At 45.0% G+C, this 21202-nt stretch overlaps 1 protein-coding gene across 5 annotated transcripts in view; it reads right to left on the minus strand.

Annotated features, from left to right (window-relative positions):
* Positions 1-21202, minus strand: part of LOC144790972 (outer mitochondrial transmembrane helix translocase-like) — a 167850-nt gene that overhangs the window by 83022 nt on the left and 63626 nt on the right. For 4 of the 5 annotated variants that reach the window (XM_078665591.1, XM_078665593.1, XM_078665592.1 and 1 more), the window contains one exon: positions 3166-3376. In XM_078665591.1, the coding sequence (XP_078521717.1) occupies positions 3166-3339 (174 nt within the window). In that variant the 5' untranslated portion in view covers positions 3340-3376. Of the gene's footprint in view, positions 1-3165; positions 3377-21202 lie in introns of those variants that run through there. The other variant, XM_078665595.1, reaches the window with a different exon arrangement.

Genomic DNA, 21202 nt, shown 5'->3' on the forward strand with positions numbered 1-21202 from the left:
CATGCCCTCTCCAGGCATTTGCAAGCACTTTTGCTTTTTCTAAGGGCTTCCGTGAACCATGGGGCTGAAACTCTGCAAGCTTTTTCTGCTCGAGTTTTGCGGGGGGTTAATTCCATAGCACGATCCTGAAGCCAGCTCTCTAGGGAAAGCACATCACTCTCCAAATTTCCACTGAAAGGAATAGGAGAATGCCTAAGTGCTCCAGCCAGTGTCTCTGAAGTAAGCCGATCAAACGGCCTAAAATTACTGGCACGCGGTTTGCAATAAGACTGAGATCTACCCAACTCCTTGTGCAATCTAAAGGTAAGCAAGAAGTAGTCTGACCAAATAATGGTGAGGGGAGCATCCATTTCAATCCTGGCCGTCGAAAAAATCTGGTCCAGAATGTGGCCGCTTTCGTGGGTTGGGAGTAAAACATAGGGGGTCAGATTGAGGATGCTTAGAGGCTCACACAACTTCCGAGGCTCAGGGTCAGTCGGTTGGTCCATGTGGATATTGAGATGCCCAAGTACCAAACAATGCCTGTATTTGGATATAATTGGGGAGATGGCATGACCGAGCGACTCCAAGAACAATCCTGCCGGCCCTGGCGGTCGATAAATTGCTATGCCAGCAATAGATTGGTGGGCTGACACAGTCAGAAAGAATTTGAGGGCCTCTGCCCCCTCTAACTCTGCAATAGGAAGTGGTGCTCAGGAAAAACTACCCTTGAATATTATAGCCACACCTCCGCCCCTGCCCCCAGGCCTATCCTTCCGTATGATCAGGTAACCAGGAGGAATTGCGTTAGCAATGGTAGGGTTAGAGACGTTGTTAAGCCAAGTTTCGGTTATGAACATAATATCGGGTTTATGATCAGTTAGGAGGTACAATGTATAATACAACATATTATTATTTTTATTAGGATTGTGGGAGAAATCTACTCATCATGAGGAAGGTGGCTCTAAATATTGCGAGTCCACTGAAACGCTTTGATGCAATTCTAACACTGAATCGGACAAGCATTAAGTGATTCAGCAGATATAACTGATTCAAAGATACTCGGTGCTATGAACAATGACCGAAACAGATTAGTGGCCTAAAGACACGTGACTGTCTATGTTTTGCATTTGAGCAATGAACTGTTTTCGTATAAAGAATTGTTGTTTTTGATAAAAAAAAGTTAAAGAGATGTTCTTACTACATTGAAGGGGAATAGTATGATGAGTTTTTACTTGTATTTAATTACTTTTTAAACCATTATGTCTGATTTTATAATAGTTTTAATATCCAACTGTAACCAAATCATCTTTCAGTATAGAAACATTGGTTTTCCTATAAATAAAGTGCAGAACTTTTTATAATACAGTGGGGGGGTCTAACCTTGATGTTTCCAGGGGAGTATAAGAAATGATGAGTGAGATTATGATAAGAGTATGAATTGTATGTGAGATTTGTTCTAGAAACCCAAAGGGGGTATTTTCCTGACTGGATAGTCAAATTTAGCTCAACGCCATGATGGGGATACTCAGTCTCCCAAGTCGCAGTGGTAACATGTAAGCTCTTGTTCAGGGTTTTCTGCAGGAGCAGGGTGTGGGTTCTTGTGCCTCCTGCCGGGTGGAAGTAATCATAGTCATTAGGCTCCCTACAGAGCAGGAACCCAAAAAGTGTAACAGACCTGAGTAAGACAACTATGCTGAAGAAGCAGGAAATGAATGTTAAAACAAGCACTCATAGCTAAGGGATTGCAACATCATTGTGGTTTCTCACATGGTTAGAGGTACATTATGAACGGAAAAGCTATAGCTTTACTAACCCTTAGGCTGCCAGAGAGTTAATAGGGTGACATAATTATAGTGAAGCTAAGGTGGCATGAAATGGCCTGATGTGACTTGTTTTACTTCATCGCTCTGATAATTCCTGGGGCTAGGTATGCCAAATATGAATTCAGCCTGTTGTGATACATACGCTAGGGTAGAATTAACACTCGTAACATGTATTCCTACTAGAAGTCTACTCACTTCTCCCCCCTACCCACTCACCCACACACACAGTTTCTTAGGCCAATGCATTTGTTAATTGCCAACCTGCTATGCTACTTAGTAAACCGCTTCAGAGTGCTCATTATAGAATACATGGAGTTCAGTCGATACAGTTTCTCTGTATTGCAATTGCTATTCATTTTCTGATGATTGGTTTCTTTTTCAATGAAGGAAATGCTGTATTGTGCCTGGTGCTTGCAATAAACATATTTCAAACAATGAATGGTTGGCTCACGAGAAGGCCGACGTGTAGTGAGTCTAGTAGTGTGAGTAGGTCTGTGAATTGCAGGTTGACAGGGAGACCTAAGAAAGGCTATATCAGCAAGATAAGGTCTAGGGGTGATGAAGCTTGAGGAAGGAGTGTGAATGACAGACTGAGCAGGGGGGCCAAGGGCAACATGGTGAAAACTCTCTGTATAATCTCGGCCAGACCACAGGTGGTAAGGAGTATCATCGCAAGCAGATTGCATTACTGTAATGCCCTGCTTCTTGGAGCACCGGCGTCTCTAACAAAAAAGTTGCAAAGAATACAAATAATTGCGGCTAAGCTAGCATTAAATAGACAACGCAGATCCTCTGCGTCGCTAGCTTTAAGGGATCTCCATTGGCTGCCTATCCTGCAAAAGGATTCAATTTAAAGCACTTTGCATTGTTCATAATGCGGTACACATAATGGGGCTTAAACCATAACAAAGAATGTTTAATTGGTACTCCCCAGCCAGAAATCTTCTCTCTTCCACAGCCTACTTAGTATGTACCCCACGATTTAAGGAAACCCGGCTGGGAGGCAGATAATTTAGTTATGCAGCCTCATGACTGTGGAATGAACTACCAAGTGAGCACAGACAAAATTGACGATTTGCTGCAATTTAGAAAGAAGCTAAAGACAAGGCTCTTCCCAAGAGAAAGCTTGAGAGACCTGTCCGTCGTGATCTCAAAATTACAGCCGCACAGTGTCTTTAGGTAATCCCAGCGTCAGGATGCCCGTTGGGTGACAGCCGCGCTATATAAATGCAACTTACATTAAATTACATTACTTTTTGCTCACTCAGTTTCTCACCTTACTCTCACTTGTCCTACCTCCTGATGGGATCTAAATGCCCCATAAAGTCTGCCACTTGCCCCGCGGCCCAAGGGTCCATACCTTCTTTTTTAGGCGTTGTCGTTCCTCCCGCGAGGGGTCCAGAGCATCACACACCCACTTGATGCTGAAGTAGGTGACAGCTCCAAAGATGGATAGGCGGAGCAGCAGCCCAACGGCCTGGCTTCTTGTCAGGGGCCGGAGTAGGAGGTCTCGAGGGGTCTCTCCTAGGATCATGTTTCCCACGACCTGCTCGAGGGTAGGTGCCTGAGGACTGGACCCAAAAAGCATTATCAGATTCTGTTTCTAAGGTAGCAGCTGTAGATATTAAATCATCCTAGAGTATCCTAGAGCTGTCAAGGAAGAGACAAGAACAGAACTACCATGATGCACCAAATCTGTGTAAAATACACGTACCCTACTTTTGCCTTTGTTACACTTGTATTCTATCTGAAAAAGCGTGCACTGTTGTGGTTTACCATGTACCAACTAAATATGTGAAATGGTAACTTGCACTACTACTTCAAGTATGTGGGACTCCTGCTTGTGATGTGCTGCCAGTATTGTTCATTTATGTATAAAAGAGATTCCTTCATGGCAGCTTTCTAGGCTGTTCCTGCTGTGTGTGTGACAAGTTCCTGTATGGCTGCTGCTTGCCCTGTAACGTTACCATGTGCAAGGTTGAATTACATGGATAATGCATGTTCGGTACACGGTTTGTGTATGAAGGGAAAAGTGTATGCCTGGTCCAGATCTGTTCATGTTGTGTGTGATGGACGATGGCACTGTTGCTTGTTTTTTTGCTGTTGTTTGTGTGTGGGTGTAAATGGCTGAAAATCCAGGACTGGTTGCAAAACCCCATCAAGACATGGGGCAAGTTTACAGCTACGCACCCATCGCCTTTTGTCGGATGTATGACATTACAACGCAGGCTTTTACATCGCATGCCTTTACAACGCGGTTTTTACAAGGAAAACCTTTACAACGCATAGCGCTTTGGGGTGCTGGATAGTGAATAGTTTAATTTACTATTCCAACTCCAGTCCCCGTGGACACTAGGGAAGGTGTTGGATAGTAAATTAAACTTATTCCCTATCCTAGAGCGCCCCCCAGCGCAATGCGTTGTAATGGTTTGCATTGTAAAAGTTGCGTCGTAAAGGCACTGCGTGGTAAAAGTTGCGTTGTAAAGGATGTTTCCCCCTTTTGTCTGCTTGGGAACTGAGGCTGCAGACAGGGCCCTTGTTTCTTATGAGGCCCTGCTGGGCCTGGATGTTAGCGAAAAACAAGCATTTACAATGCAACGGTCTCGCCTTTGCAAAAGTTAGGGCTATTGGCATTGTAAATGACAAACTTTTTATTTATGTGTTGGTTTTGAAAATAGATAAATAAATGGCATTGTCATTTACAATGCCAATAGCTTAATCTCTCGCAAATGTGAGATCTATTGGATGTGCACACACACACACACACAGAGCCACACACACACAGAGCCACCCACACACAGCCACACACATACACACAGCCACACACACACAGAGCCACACATACACAGAGCCACACACACACTTTGAGCCACACACACAGAGCCACACACACACACATACACAGAGAGACACACACACACAGCCACACATACACACACACACAGAGCCACACACACACAGAGCCACACACACACAGAGCCACACACACAGAGCCACACACAGAGCCACACACACACACACAGAGCCACACACACAATGCAAGCGTGACCCGAAGAAGGGCTGTTGTTCAGAGATCCATTTTACACATGACCTGCACGGTGATGTAAACAAAGCAGCGCGAGGCTGCTCCAGGCAAAAACGGAGCAGTCTATTCCCTTGCAAACTGACATATAAAAACCAAAGAAACAACCTGTTTGCTAACCGTGATTTGTCACACCAGATGTCCGTCCCGTCACGAGCTCCCGTGCAAGCCCGGTTGTGACAGGTCAGACAGCTGCCCCAGACTATGAATAGCCAGCATGATCGATCAGCATACTGTATGTAGTGCAGGTAGGGTGGTAATGAACTCCTAGGGGCGGGGAGGTGGGGGCAATTCTGCCTATGGTCTCTCGATCTGAGAGCTGCTTGCACCAGAAGCACACAACAGGAGGCAGGAGCACGCCCGAGTTATTAATGCGTCGCCCCTCCCCCCTGCTGCTGCTCAAGAAAGCATCCATCAGCATGCAGCACAGCATCCAGGGTATCCCTTGCCGCCCCCATACCCGCAGGCCTGGCCCGAGCAGCGCTCCGAAGACCTGCCCGACGCTGGGGCACCACCGCGACCCCGCACACAAACAAGCACCGGCACCAACCACAGACCGGGGAGGCTGAGGGGAGAGTGTTGGGGGTACAACCCAAATACATAGGAGTATAAACATCCAAACAGCTGGGCGTATTTATATTTAGCAGCTGCCCTGCACACCGAGAGGAGTGACCGCGAAACTTGCATAATTCCCCTACAAGGGCCCACATGAAGAATACACCGAGACCAGAAGGCAGCGCTCAGCAGTGTCAAATTTATACATGAAATCTGTCTTCTAGCGGCTACTCGCGCAGAAAACAACCCAACATTCCCATGCCCCACATTTCAGCACAAAACACTGCAATTAAAAATAAAAGGAGGCAGGCGGTACTTACCAGCGACACATCCTGATTTCACTTTCTGTTCAGGGACATCTTAAGGATTTTGGGGGCCCTGGGCCAAACATATTTTGGGGGCCCCTGTTCAGAACAGCTTTAAATTTATGATCCAATTTGAGCCCCTGTTTCCCATGCAGTTTACGCTTTCTCAGCTGCGTTAAAGATCCAGTTTGCATCATAGGCATTAGCCTATATATTCCCGATGTAAATTGACGTGCGCAGCTGACAGCGGTAGGATTTAGTGTTTCCTGCCCTGCTACTAGGTTTTTAATACTTTTTAAACTGTATATGTGCGGCTGAATTACTCTGTGCTTTTTAACAATTTCGCCTACCTACGCGCACTTGCACTTTACTTGATTCTGCTTGCCTACACCTCCTTAGCTGCTCCGATTCGCATCTTGCTTTTCCTCCAGTCCTGATCCGCTGCGGCTGATACACCGATTGTGCGGAGGTCTAGGGCAACTATCGGGCTCCTCACTTGCGCCCACGCAGTTTCCGCTTCTTCAGCTGCTTTAGTGATCCAGTTTGCATCATAGGTATTAGCCTATATATTCCCGATGCAAACGCGCGCAGCGGGCGCCCCGAAGGCGCACCAAAGGCAAGCCCGTCTGCGCCCGGAGGCGTCCGGCGCCGGCCATGCTGCCCCGTTCCCCTTCGGTGAGTTTCTTCCACTATATTACAATAGGGAAAAACTGCTTCGCTTTAGGCGGCTACCATTATGGCATTGTACAGCGGCTTGGAGGTAGACTTTCGATGCAATATGTGCAACTTGTCTCTTCCTCAATCCAGGAAACTCGCACCCAAGATCCTCCCATGCAACAATAAGTGTAAAAACAATGAGAAAACAGAGGACTTAAAGGCCACCCTTTTAAATTGTCCCTCTATGCAAAAGCAAGCACATTTATGGCCTACTTTTAGACGAACATCCTGATCTTTTATTTCTCACTGAGACCTGGCTGTATGAAGCTTCCAACCCTAATATCACCTCGTCCATCCCTACGGGTAATAAAATCCTTAGGATGGACTGACCAAGTGGGAAGGGGGACGGTGTCGCCATCATTTACAATCAAAAACTAGACTGCTCTCCCATTCCAAGAGAAAACATTGAGAGCGCAGAGTCCTTAGGCTTCCTCTGTACCTTATCCCCCCCCGCATCCCTGTATAGCTGTTTTTCTGATTTACAGACCTTCCAGTGCAATTGGAAATTTTATTTCCATGCTTAATGCAGCCACCACCTCACTGGCCTTAAAATACAACAACTGCCTTATTCTGTGAGATTTTAATATACATATGTACAATGGAAAAGACCCTCAAAACAATTTCTTTGTTGGAGACGCTGCAGCCCTGCAACATGTTTCTATCTATTTCTTTGGCCACCCATGAGAAGGGCCATACCCTAGACTAAATCTTTCACAACTTCGACATATCAGTAAGCCTACCTCCTCCCATTATCTGGTCTGACCACCTCCTATTAAAATTTGTCATTCCAAACTCTGCCACAGCCCCTTGGGCTAATGCAGGGCAGAGGGTCTAATATTACAGGATGTTCCATAAAATATCCATCCCGATGTTAGCAGACGCCCTCGGTTGTTTCCCACTGGAGCGGTCTGGCTGCCTTGGATGCCCTCTCAATAGATTCAAGGCTCCGAACCAACATTGATGCAGCAGTACCGGTTGTTTCCCGCTCCTCAAAGAGTTCAGCCCCACCAGCTCCATGGTTTAACAATTCCCTTAGATCTAGCAAAAGAAATTGTAGAAAAATGGAACGGAAATGGCATAAATCCTATCTACCTGAGGACAGGAAGGTGTATAAAGACAACTTAAAAGCTCATTATATTCTCGTGAAGGCAGCCAAGAAAACTTCTTTCAAATCAAGATAGAAAATGGCCAAACTAAGAGTAAGGAAATCTTTAGCATAGTTAAATCCTTTACCACTCAAAAGCAGGCACAAAGGAAGGGCCATGCACGGAAGAATGGTCTAAGCAAATAGCTCAACTCTTCCACAAAAAGATCTGCATGGTCCAACAAGCCTTCACTAACATCTCAGAGGAAGAACTGACCTCCTACCTTAGCTCTAATAGCAAATTTCATCTCTTGGATCCTCCATCTTTACTAGCTTTCCTTGAGTTTCCGCATGAAGAGTCACTGACCCTTCTCCAGAGCATTAAGTCTGGCTCTCCTACCGACCCATGTCCAGCGAATATCCTGAACTCATTAGCTCCCACCATAAACCCCACAGTAAACCAGCTCTATAATGCTTCCCTCTCCTCAGACAACATGCCAAAATGATGGAAGAATGCTAAGATTCTTCTACTGATTAAAAAGGCTAACGCCAAACCGATGGACCCTGCCAACTACAGGCCAATCTCCCTTCTTCCGGCCCTCTCCAAATTATTAGAGAAGCATGTAGAAGAGGCCCTCCAAAAACACATTGAAGATGGGAATCTCCTTCATGAGTCCCAATCCAGTGTTAGGGCTAACTACAGTACAGAGTCCGCTCTGCTGGAAGTGAATGAATTTCTCAAGGGTAAGCTGGACCAGGGAGGCAAGGCTGTTCTGATACTACTCGATCTGTCGGCGGCCTTCACGGTCCCACATGAGAGGCTCCTGGAGAGACTTGCTAACATCAGTCCCCCCGACTGCCTGAACATGGATGTCTTCCTTCTAGGCAAATAGATCTCAAGACATCTGGCTGCCCCCTTTCTCATCCCGGTTCTGGCCATGAATGTAGGTGTCCCTCAGGGCTCCATTCTCAGTCCTACCCTTTTTAATTTATAGCAATCCCCCCTTGCATTTCTGGTAGAGGAAGAGGGCGCCAAAATGGTTTCCTATGCTGATGACACTCAGCTGATTTTTATGTGTGAAAAAGGAACCGACTTTGACGGGGCAATGATTAGGTCTTGCTCACAAAGGTTTTTAACTAGCTTAAGATCTATCAGCTGAAGTGCAATCCTGACAAAACTGAAGTTGTTTTCCTTGGTAATCCAGAAACGTCTGCCAGGAGCTCTTGGTTGCCAAAAGATCTGCCGCCCCCGCCCGCGGAAAAGGAGAAAGTAAAAAACTTAGCAATTGTTATAGACAAGACACTCTCCATGCGATTTCAAATCCAAAATCTAACTGGTGCTTGCTTTGGCATACTCCGGATGCTAAAACAATTTCTGCCACTGTTACCACTTGAGAGCAGAAAGATCGTGGTACAGGCTCTGGTGACATCAAAGCTTGACTATTTCAACAGCTTGTTCCTCGGTCTTCCAAAATCCCTTATCCAGCACCTACAAGTGGTACAAAATGCGGCGGCCAGAGCCATCCTGAGAGCGAAACCCAAATCTAGTATGGCCCCTATTTTTAAGTCTCTACATTGGCTTTGCATAAAAGAATAGATCGACTTCAAAGCGATGACCATCTTCTTTAAAGCTTTCCACAACTTAAGAGTCGGATACCTAAATAAGCGCGTTAATCACTACACAACATCTAGACCCCTAAGATCTTCCAATGCCAACCTGGGCATTGTGCCTAAAATGTGCTGTGCCCACACTGAAGGAAGATTCCTCTGCTTTCTAGGCGCAAAATTGTGGAATAGCCTCCGTGAGTCTCTGAGACAAACCACACTACTACTCTCTTTCAGGAACAATTTAAAAACCTGGCTTTTTAATATCTGATGGGGCTTTTACTCACATTTTACTCCCGCTGTCATGCGCCAGGACACTCTAGTCTGAGTAGCTACGCGCTTTATTAAATACACTATTTCATTTCATTAGGTCCCTGACAGTGCAAAGGAACACTCGTTCAAATTCTAAGGGCCTTATTTATGAGGCCTTGCTTCACTTTGATGCCGCAGATGCGTCCCTTTTTGTGATACACCGGCAGCGTAAAAAATGTGCCATGTTGCACCCTATTTACAAAATGACGCATCTAGGCAGATGTGTCACTTTGTAAACCCCTGCACCACATTATACCTGCACTAGGTATAATGTATGCAGGGTGGATTTTGCCCCGCAAAAAGCCTCGTAGAAGTGGCACATTGAAATCTATGAGAACTCAGTGCGCCATTGCGTCAATATCTTACACCTGCCTCACAGCAGGTGTAAGACTGATGCCGGCCCTTTCACATGGGGCTTGCCCCATGTGAAAGGACACATTGCTGGAGTTGCGTCTATTTTCAGACACACCCCAGCAATGCATCACTTTTGAGCCTACAGATACGTCAGAAATACCGACGTATCTGTAACTCCTTGCGACATGATGCGTCATACAGTAAATATGGCGCATCCATCATGTTGCAAGGAGGGCGCACTAAGAAGTGACACATCCCTGTTTTCACACAGCGATGCATCACTTCTCATAAATAAGGCCCTACATGTGTTTACATCTAATATTCAGGGATAATTATGTGTGTTTTCAATATAGTAGCACGGCAGCTGTTCACCAATATTACTGCAAATAATATCTGTGACACCCTCCCATTTCTTATATCTTAGGCTTTGGTTTGCTCTAAAAGAAACTTTTTTTATGAATATTGCATGAAACATAAACACAACATTTCTCTGCAAAAAACCTGTACTAGACTCACACATCAGGTACATAAAAAATACATTAAAGGAAAACCGTATTTAAAAAAATCTGTTTGAGAAATATTCAAGGTCATTAGGGCAAATCTCTGGAGAACGGAGCTGACTCTGTCAGGGGGCCCCTGAAAGGCTGGGCCCTGGGCCAGAGCCCACTTTGCCCATGCATTAAAACGTCTCTGTTTCTGAGTCCGCGGGGCTGGTGATGGCCGGCGGCGGTTTATATTTTTATTGTTTTTGGTTATCAATAATAAGAGAAAGACCTGGTCACGTGGCAGTGTGTGTCTGTGCGTGTGCATGCCCTCCACAACCTCAGGGTGCATGCTGTGCCCTCAGATGCCCCCTCCCAGCCGGCGAGAGAGGGAGGCTGCAGAGGTGCGGCTGGTACTCCTCCCCTGTTGTTGTTTTTGCTTCTCCCCGGCAGCTCTCACTCATGGAAGGGCTGCGGCGGCGGCTGCTGCTGCTGCAGGGCGCTTGTTGTTGTGTGTAAATGGTGGCTCGCGCAGCCGCTCCTCCAGCAGCACGTGCGGATCCTCTCTGATTGTTACTCTAGCTGCAGCCCTCCCCCGGCGGTGGCTGAACACGCCTTCCGCCCGCTCCTCAATTGCTACATTGTTGACATTCGCAGGGTGACGTCACCCCCGCCAGCGCTCCATTCACAATAAACTTTACGCTCAAAAGGGGAGGAGGAGGAGGGGATGAAGCAAGGGGCGGGTGAGAGCCTGGGTGGGGCAGAGTTGTGGAATCGAGTCTGGCATCGCTGGCCCAAAAAGAGCAAAAGACTCAGAGCACCATAGCCGTCTTGAGCAGAAAGGAAATTTATCAAGAGGGCGGGAAATTTGCTACAATAGGTACAATTATCCATGTTTCAAAAATGTGAACTGAATAGGAGCCATTTTTATCCAACGCTTTAAATATAATGCTGATTTATACAGTAGAAAATGTTTCAACATAATTCAGATGTTCAAATGTTTCAAAACAATCTAATGATACAACTTTAATGTATTACTTTTGATGAATTTGCTTCTACAGCTCTTTAATCTTGCCATGTTTCTCATAGGTTTAACCGGTAAGCGGGTCATTCCAAGATGTCCGTAGCCGCGAACAAGCCTTTAAGTACTTTGCACGTGATGTTCTTCCACAGCACCTCACTTCGCTTGTACGAGCCCCTGCCGCTCCTCTACTTCACGTCAAACACACCGTTCAATGACTCAAAAAACAAGCGCTTGCCATGACACAGCCTTTTGTCTCTAAGCCCCCGTCCTTTTCAGACTGGGCGCCCGGACTTACTGCTGACTTAAAAGGTTTCTTATCTTCTTTATGGGGCCATCTGGACCCATAAAGAAGATAAGAATCCTTTTACTTCAGCAGTAAGTCAAGGAGCCCAGTCTGAAAAGGACGGGGCTTAGCGAGAAAGGAGAACGTCACTAGGACATCTTCTCCAATGGCTGGCCACCTTTTAGGAGGCCAGCCAATGGAGAAGAGGGGCGGGGCTTAACCCTTGCTAGTGAAGTACTCCTAAAAACATAAAATCTCGCGAGCTCGACTGCGCATGTGCACAGTATGCCACGCGAGACCTAAAACTTAAAATCTCGCGAGCTAAACTGCGCATGTGCGCAGTACGCCACGCGAGACCTAACTAGTCCCAAATGATAAGGGTGATTGTCAGCTAGTTGTGAATTCCTGGCAAAGATAAACAAGCAAGAGGAGACATGCCTACGGTTATAGAGGACCCACTGGGTGACACAGCCAAGGAACAAAGGTCTTATCGGAAATACAGGCAGGGCAATATAGGGCTCTTCAAATCTGCGACATACCTCCAGCACAAGCCGCAGGTGTTTGCACAACCCGTGTGAAGATTTATTTGATAGAGTAGGAAAAAAGATTAGAAAGACAATACACTAGCTGGTAGTTTTTATAGTGATTCGCTTGCTCAAATTAATTCACTTTGGAGGCACCTGACAAGACGTGCCACTCCAGCTCCACCTCCGCTCCACCCTGGCATTCTTTACCTCCTCCCCAACCTCGGATTCCTCTTCCCCCTGCCCTAGAGTCTGGGTACCAGCGGCTGTTTTAGAGGATTATCGGTGACACAGAGTCCCGCAAGGGATTAAGCAGGAGATGGTGTGAAAGGAAACAGCGGTGCCTACAAGGTCCCACCCCCTGTGGTGCGTTAAACGTGACAGGCCTTCGCCGTGTAGGGTGGGGCGGTCAGGTGGGGGCTCAGCAACGGTCTCCGTTTTCGTGCCTGTACGCCTCCTGGACTATGGATTTCGAATGGCGGGGTCAGGGGTCTGCATATGGTCTTGTGCTTTTTGAACTGGATCTCTATGGCGCTGCGTGACCCTGCCGGGCGTTTTTTAAGGCGCTTCTGGGCTAGAAATCAGCCATAGACGGAGAGATGCCTAACGAGACTGTTCAGTTCCTTCAATGACCGATTGAGTCTCATGGCTCCAGCATATCCTCCCCCCCAGTTATATTCCCCAAAACTCCTATCAGGGGAAGACAAGGACACAGATAGTAAAAGAGTGTGTGTGTGTGTGTGGGGGGGGGGATGGGGTATGTGTCTGGTTGCTATCTCCATCGCCCTCCCCAGGGAACGCTTGTGACACAAGACACACAGATATGATATTTCAGGAAGAAACCAGATATGGCAGAAACTGCTGTCTCTTCAGTCACCACCTTTCCCCTCCACGCTCATGCCCCCCCCCCTCCATTAACAGCGAAAGGCCCCACCCCCAGGGTGTAATGCAGGGCCAGGATGAGGAGCTGTCCTGTCAGAGTGCCGAGCCAGCAGCATCGGAGGGTAGAGGAGAGCGGGGAAAGGGCGGATAGAAAAGAAACAAGCATTGGCGGCGCGGCAGTGAAAGTGGCAGCAGGGGAGGGGGCATGGGCGATTTCCTTTCGATAGCGTGCGACCATATGGTGCCACCATATGGCGCCGTGCACTCCCGAAAGGAAATCGCCAAGATGTACACGCATTGCATTGCAAGCAATGCAACACGTGCACTTCTTTGCTGAAAAAGCTCTGCCGATGGCATTAGGTCTCCCTCTATGCAGCGCATGCGCGCTGCGTAGGACAAGACCTAAAAAGGTACATTTGGTAGCAAACTTGAGCTTATGACTAAATGTATCTTTGTGAACAGATTGCCCTTCTGCTTAATTAATTTGCACCTTCACGCCTGATATCCCATTTATATCAGCATAATTGGAACAGTGGCGGAACATGTGCACTGCAACTCTGTACCTATACTTGGTGTGTAAAAAGCATGCAGAACTGCCTGTACTGATGAAGCTATCTCACCCTCCATTACGAGTCACATAGTATCTTTACGTGGCTCCAGGTATTACCAATCATTTAAGGTAAATTTAGATGCAGGACCTGCAATTCCAAGCTTTTAATGGGTACTGCGGGATTGGATTTACAGTGTGAAATACTTTACCCGGTGTTTAAGAACCTAGATTTACCAGTTGGTATTATCAGGTGTGACTTTTCTACCCAGTATTAATGACTGTTAATTTTGCCCATCTGAGTAATTGCAAAAATACAATTAATTACATTATAAGAGGCAGGAAGTATATAAAACATAGCATCAATGCCAGTCCATGTAGCTCCTAGTTAACAATCCCAGTGAGCCACATAAAGGAAGATTGTATGATATCTGCGCTCCAATGCTGTCTGGAGCAGCTATTTATGCATTTTCAGTGGATTGCCATCATCACCAGCAGAAAGCCATCCAGACTTGAATTCAATGGCATTGTACGCCATGGCCTCTGGGCGACTGCATAAAGTGAAAACTTGGCGAGAAGCAGCGGCATATGCTTGCTGCTGGTGGTGAAGGCTGTAAAGAAGGAACCCAGGTTCACTGGAGACCTGGTAAATAAAATAAGCACCACTTTCAGAGACAAAATCTGTCAGGGAACCATAAACAAGGTCAATGCGGTCTCCAACCATCAGCACGCTATGGAAGGCAGCATCTCCTACGCCGTGTGAGGGAATTAGTTGCAGGGCACAGTCATGCAAAGCTGGTGGAGGGCCGATTCCTGTACTGGAGCTGCAGCCTTGGGAGGAGACGGTCAGGTCAATTATTTACCCCACAAGCATTGAGGGTATGCAGAAAGTGTAAAAGAGACATGCCCAAGAGGTAGGTGAGTGCTGAAAACTCTTACATTTTTACATATTGCACAGTAAAAGTTGTGTATATTTTTATCTTTAGGGAGATACGGGTGTGGGCACTGAAGATACCTGATGTTTATTCAGCTAGTAATTTGGGGTGCAGTTAACACTTGGCCAGTTGCAAATGCATTGAGTGTTATCTCACCACGGGATATTGTTTTGCCAAAGTAATAAAAGGCCCCGTAGTAAGATAATGTCCATAACCTTTTTGTCATTCTCCAGTCTCATCCAATTGCATAAAGAAATTTGGCAAAAAATATAATTAATGTGTCAATCATCATCTCACTGTAGTTGTGTACCCAGACTATGAAGCAATGGGGGAGGTTTCAGGACACTCCAGCAACACCACCAGAGATGTATCCAACTGTATTATTGGAGCAAGAATGTCCCCTGCATGGTATACAGACATGCATGGCTGCCCTGAGTGACCCAACTGCATGTGATACTGTTATCCTCACTTTTTACCAGCCCATCTAACGTACTAATCTAGCATGGAATTAGCAGCCTAGGCCTGTCCATGGTAATGGCAAGCTTCAGAATGAGTTCTGTGCCTTGGGGTGGTGCAAAAAGAGTGTCCTTTATTCTGATATGATTCTACTGTCCCTATTTGTTGTCTGGAGGTGATGTGGCAGTATACCAAACGTTTCCAAATTAATACTCCTAAACAGATCTTTTTTCTGTTTCAGACAGAAGTGCGACCTACTGGCCCCACTTTGTCAAACATTCCCTTTCAGTGTGGGAACCAGAACCGTGCACAGTCTGTGTGCGTGTTGCATAAGTGTGTAAATACTATATGTGCCTACAATGTGGTCATTTTCGCTGGGAGCAGCGAGGTCGATTTTAGAAGGACCCACGCTTAGCATGGCAAAAATGGAGGATGGATACAGCTTCCCCAGAAAGTGGAAGGGTATTACTTGGTTTCTTGTGGCTGGAGACCCAGACACTGAAGTGAGGGAGGATGGACATAGGGCTACCTTTAGAAACTCTATGAAGACCTTCTAGCAAGGAATTGATAGTAGATTTTCTTGAGCAGTGCCATTTGGTGGATGGAAGAGGAGAGAGGGAAGCGTAATTACATTCTGCTGTTAAAGGTGGGCAGTTTCTTGGCAGGACTGAACATTTTGTGTGTCCCTGATTTCTACTTCAGGAAAGCTGATGACAACTAGGTGCGGAGTCTTAATGCTTCAATGTGCTCATGTTTTGAATACCCTTACTTGGAACCAGCATCATCACTACCTGCTGTATAAGCCAACATCTTGCACGAAGGCTGTGTGTACACTACAGCCAGAAAATTACATTTGAAAGGGAACATCCCAAACTCGATGCAGGACCTTAGACTGGCAATGGATCCACTTCCTCACTTAGGAAAATGAATATAAATGTAGAACCCAAACCACCTCACTTAGTTCTGGTTCCAAGTTCTTCTTGACCAAGAAAGGTGGTGTTCTGCTACGTGAAAAGGGCTAAGATCTACCTGACAACCAATCTCGCGTGAAAGTTAGCGTGAAAGGGGTGGGCAGTGGGTGTTGTGGTAGGCGTTCCACCACAACTCCCATTGATTTTGATGCGGCCCCCTATGTACAAGGGCAGCATACAAGGGAGGCAGCGCCAAAATTAAGACAGGGAAAACAGGTTCTTAACTTCGAGAAAAAGGGAGAAAAGCATTATTTATCCTCGTTTTTGCTTTTTCCATGTGTGCTGCCTTGTACAGCACACATGGAAAAAGCAAAACCCATTGATTTTGACGCTGCTCCCCTATGTACAAGGGCAGCGTAAAAGGGAGGCAGTGCCAAAATTAAGACCAGAGAAAACATGGTCCTAACTTGGAGAAACGAGGAGAAATGCATTATTTATCCTCATTTTTGCTTTTTCCATGTGTGCTGCCTTGTGCAGCACACATGGAAAAAGCAAACTGCCATGGATTGTTTATGTACAGGAAGGTCCCCCTTCCGATACATAAACAATCTTTTTAACAAAAATCCCATTTTGTGACTTTCATGTGTGCTGCATGAAGCAGCACACATAAAAGTGACAAAATGGCATTTTAGGATTGTTTATGTGAAGTAAGGGACACCTTCCAGTACATAAACAATCCTCCCCTGCACGAAGACACCCTTGCACTATGGTGCAAGGGTGCCTGTGTTGGAACTACACTGCTAAGTGTAGCGCCAGCGCAGGGGGACGCAAGGCTGCACCATATCCTTGTAAATATGGCGCAGCCTTGCGTTTCTGAAGTGGCCTCACTCCGCCATTTCCTCGTACATTTACCCCAGTTTTAAGCATCACAGAATCACAGTGGGTGCGTTGTTGGGTGAAACATGATATTTTACTTTGACTCTGACTATATTTTGTTTCTACTTTTCCGATTTTAGTTTATCTCGATGTTGTTGTTATTGATGTTGTTCTCGAAATGCATTGTGTGTTTTACATCATGGATGAAATTTTGGATTTTAATTGTGAACAAAAAGGCATAGTGGATTGTCGCTTGTTGGAATCATTGTATGGCGAATAAAACACAGAAGATCTGAATATCACGTTTCATCTTTTTGAACTGGCTTAAACTTGGACTATAAATGGATGAAAATGTTTTTAAAAAATGAGAAGAAAAATGTTCAGTAGTAGAGTAATGGAATCACATTGGCCTAAGGGCCTGTTCAATTGCTCTGCACCTGAGGTTTGGTGTTCCAGGCATTGGGTCATCTATTCTATTTCAAGAACTCTCACTGCACCACCCAGCACCGCCCAAACCACATCTCTGCTGAGGAGGTAATAAGGGACACAAACTTGCTAAAACTGGTAGACTGGATATAATACTGTATGAATTGGTCCTACATTAACGATGAATATTGTAACACCGAATGCCTTTCTCTACTTCATGTGTACTCCTGACAATGTAAACTAATGATGCTGTAATGCCCTGAATGTATGTGCTCTCTGCTGTTTTATATTGCCTGATTTGAAAATAAAAAGAATTATAAAAAAAACTGGTAGACTGTTCTTAATTTAGCAAATATTAACCTGCTGTTAGAAAGATAGTATTTGCTACTGCAAACTCTTTTGAATTCAAGAACTGCCAAACTGACCTATGAATATGTTGTCCTTTTTCAGTGTTTATTGTTTACGATTACAATGGGTATTCTCCAGTGTTTTTCCAAATAGTGAAAATCAGTTGTTAGCAAGGTTTATGCACTTTGCCAACCTTAATTATCTGCCAGAAGCAGTGCTCTTCCAGTGTCTTCAAAATATATTTATATATAGTAATTTTATTGTAGTAGACCATCTATAACAGGCAGTAGTGTGCATACGAGTTTTTTTTCTCTTTTTTCTCTCCAAAAAAGCTCCTTTGAGGGCAATCACTAAACATCTTTGTTGATGTAAGGAGGTGGAGTGGAGGGAGGTTACTAATCTTCCCATTTTCTCTTTTTGGGAAGAGGACAGAGGTGGGTGGAACAGCAGAACACAATTGGGAGAACATGCTTGGATTTATATAGCTGATCATGGGGATTACAATCAGACAGATGGAAGGGAGCAGGTGTAGCATATAAAATATGCTGCTAAATGCAGCTTTTGGGGCACACCTTAGGAGGTGCTAATGACCGATAGTGCTAAATCATAATGCTGCATTACAGCAGCTAAATTGAATCAGTAGCCAGTGCACTACATGCTCACGAGAGACAAATAGCCCGAAACTATGAGAAAAACATAATTAAATAGTAGTTAAAAACTCACAAATAAAGTATTTGAAATATAGATATGGCAATGCCGCCATCTAGTGGGGACATCTGTGGTTTACAGTTTAAACCAAGCAAGGAAGATGACAATCTGGAGGGTTTCTACCATTCGAAAATGGTTTAAACTGATAACTGAACACCCTACCTATGAACTCTACAGTGAGATAATCGCTAGTGAACAGCGCCAGTGCCTAATCAACGTCTATTCCAGAACATTTGTCTGTTACGATAGACACAGAAGAACTTCCAAGTGTGGGGCGAGGCACAGTACAGGAAGGCAGAACCTTATAATTCCCCCAAATATTCACGAAAACCTATAGATGAGGTTGCAACCCGGTAACTGTAACCCCCATTGAAGTGTGTAGTATTCCCTTTTGCTGTAAGATTAAAGTACTTTCTTTTTAACTAAAGGATAAGCACTGGGCAAGACAATACATTATTGTGCCTGTTGATTGACTGTTAACTTCTGACCTCTTGTCTACACAAGGTCTCCCTGAGAAGACTTGTTACAGCTTGCCCTCAAAACCCTGAGAGTGAAGTGCAGATAGAAATACTTGGCCAAGAACCACAGTAGAAAAGACGAAAGGACACCAGAGGCAAACAACCCAACCCACTAGGGCATTGCCCAGTAGCCTGTATCGACCTTGTGGCTCTTTGCCGTGAGTGTGACAAACATTGTAGCTTGGATTTAATAAAAAATGGAGTGCAAACAGAACGGTCATTTGGCACCTCACCCATGCTATCACTAACTTCACCAGGCAGGTGGTAGACATCTATGTTGCAATGATGTTGATGGTGGAGGCCTAGACAATTACTCAGTGCTGGTAGAATTGCTACAAAACAGTTTTCAGGATGTCCTCAAGGTAGCAGTAATATCAGCTTTCAATTCCTTCCCATCTCATTCCTGTTGCAAGTCACCTTTATCAGACCTTGTCAGCAGTTGGGATGTGCTGGGCAACAAACACATGCAGGCCAAATCCATGCAAAAACACACTTAAACAATGTAAGGACTGTTGTGAGGTTCACTGATAATAGTTAATGGTAATTATACGGTTTGGTTTATGAGTGAGTAGTGGTAAGATGTACTAGATCGGGCCTAGTTGTTTTACATAATAAATATTTCTTCCTGGTGTTAGTTGAGGAGCAGACAGGGTCTCTCTGAGTTATGGGATGGTGCTTAACTTTAATAAATATTTTTTTAATTAACACTAATGTGGAACTTCATATTGCAAACAATGTTCTCATTGCTAAATCTTGAAAGATTCTTGTTGGCGTGTATGCCATTGAAATTGGCATACAAGAGTGATGGAACAACTTGTGCCTTTAAGGCACATAAAACTGTTCTATATGTCTGCTTGCCACAAGGAATCCTACGGCGGTGGTGTATTGCTATGAGGTTGTGAAGAAACTGTGCAGACTTATTATGTAATACTATGCCAGATCTGATGTATGATTTTTGCACTTGTTTTCTGCTTGAGGCAGCCTCTGAGCCTAAGATTCTCTTTCACTACCTCTTCAGCAAGTATAAGAAGTTCACAATCACTGAACTTCACCTTACTCATACGTTCAGGGGCCATGCTATCAAATGGTGTTGGTTTGGAGTGCAGGGTGGCTCTCAGGGTCTGAGGATTGAAATGGATTGTGATATCCAAGACTCCAGCCGCCGGGTATTCTTCCATAATCAGCCTTCATCAAATCAGGATATTAAAGATGTGAAAACTGTTATATAAACTCTGGTGTGTAGCTAGCAAACATCAGCGCTCTGGTGCTGCTGTTTGTCTAAATTCACTTGAACTTTTTCTTATACATTCTTGTAGATATATGCTAACCTCTAATAGTTATCAGTACTGTATTCTCATAATTCTGTGATTTTATATGGCTATGTCATTCACCTATATTTGCCCTGTAAAGCGCTCTGATATCCACAAGAGTCTTGTTCGCGCTATACAAAACCGTCAAAATAAGTAAATAAATAAATGGGCATAAGCGCACTACTAGATAAGTTTGTCAACTTCTATATAAGCTCGGGTCCAGAATTAAATGCTGAAAAATCTAAGTTTATGGTCATAAATCCCCACCGCTCATTCAAAAATAAAAAGTTGGTGGGTGAGTCGCTTATTGGGAGGGTGAAGAGTTTCGACTACTTGGGAATTAGACTTTCTGACAATTTGTCCTGGAAGCCCCAGTTTGATAAAAGCAAAACCACCCTACCGCACAGATCAGCAGCGACCCTGAAAAAGTACAAACATCAAGCAGAGATGTCTCCCAAGTTCTTGAGGTCTATAGAGTGGTTGCCCAGGGTGGGGACCTGTATCGGGCCGAATTATGGTGATACGGGGATGCTAGTCAGATAGCTTGTACTGAAAAGAAATGTTTAAGATCTTTGTTTAACCTCCCAAATAGCACCCACCCCCTACTATCGTTAAGGGGGGATCTGAACATCCAAAGAATAGACCACAATGCCCGCCTTAGAGTCTTATATTACTGGTTTGGAATATGGCAACGCTGTAGTTGGGCCCCTATAGTACAGCCCTGAAGGATCTAATTGCAATAGACACAAAAATTGCTGCACCCCCTGGTAAAAGTCTGTGAAAGATCTCTGTGGTAAGCTAAAAATAAAGAACGTATGGAAAGATCAGGCAAATCTGAAAAAAAAAGCTGGTACTCTTATTAAGAGTGTTTATTGGGATTACATCCTCTCAGAAGTGTGGCATGAACAACGCATGGATAGTATGGTCCATACATTTCTTTCTCATAAATGCTCTCCCTGGTTTAAATTATTCAAGGCCAAGACCATTCCACCTGCAGCTACAAACCTGTACATTTGTTTTAGAATTGGAACGCTGCCCCTAAATACGCTTGTAGCCAGGAGCGAGGTGCTGCAGCCAAATGTCTCTCTTGTACCGGAATAAGGGAAACTGAAGAGCACTTTATTTAGTTGCTTCAGGCATAACCTACCACGGT

This window comes from Lissotriton helveticus, chromosome 11 (assembly GCF_964261635.1).
Source record: "Lissotriton helveticus chromosome 11, aLisHel1.1, whole genome shotgun sequence".
NCBI classification, from domain to species: Eukaryota; Metazoa; Chordata; class Amphibia; order Caudata; family Salamandridae; genus Lissotriton; species Lissotriton helveticus.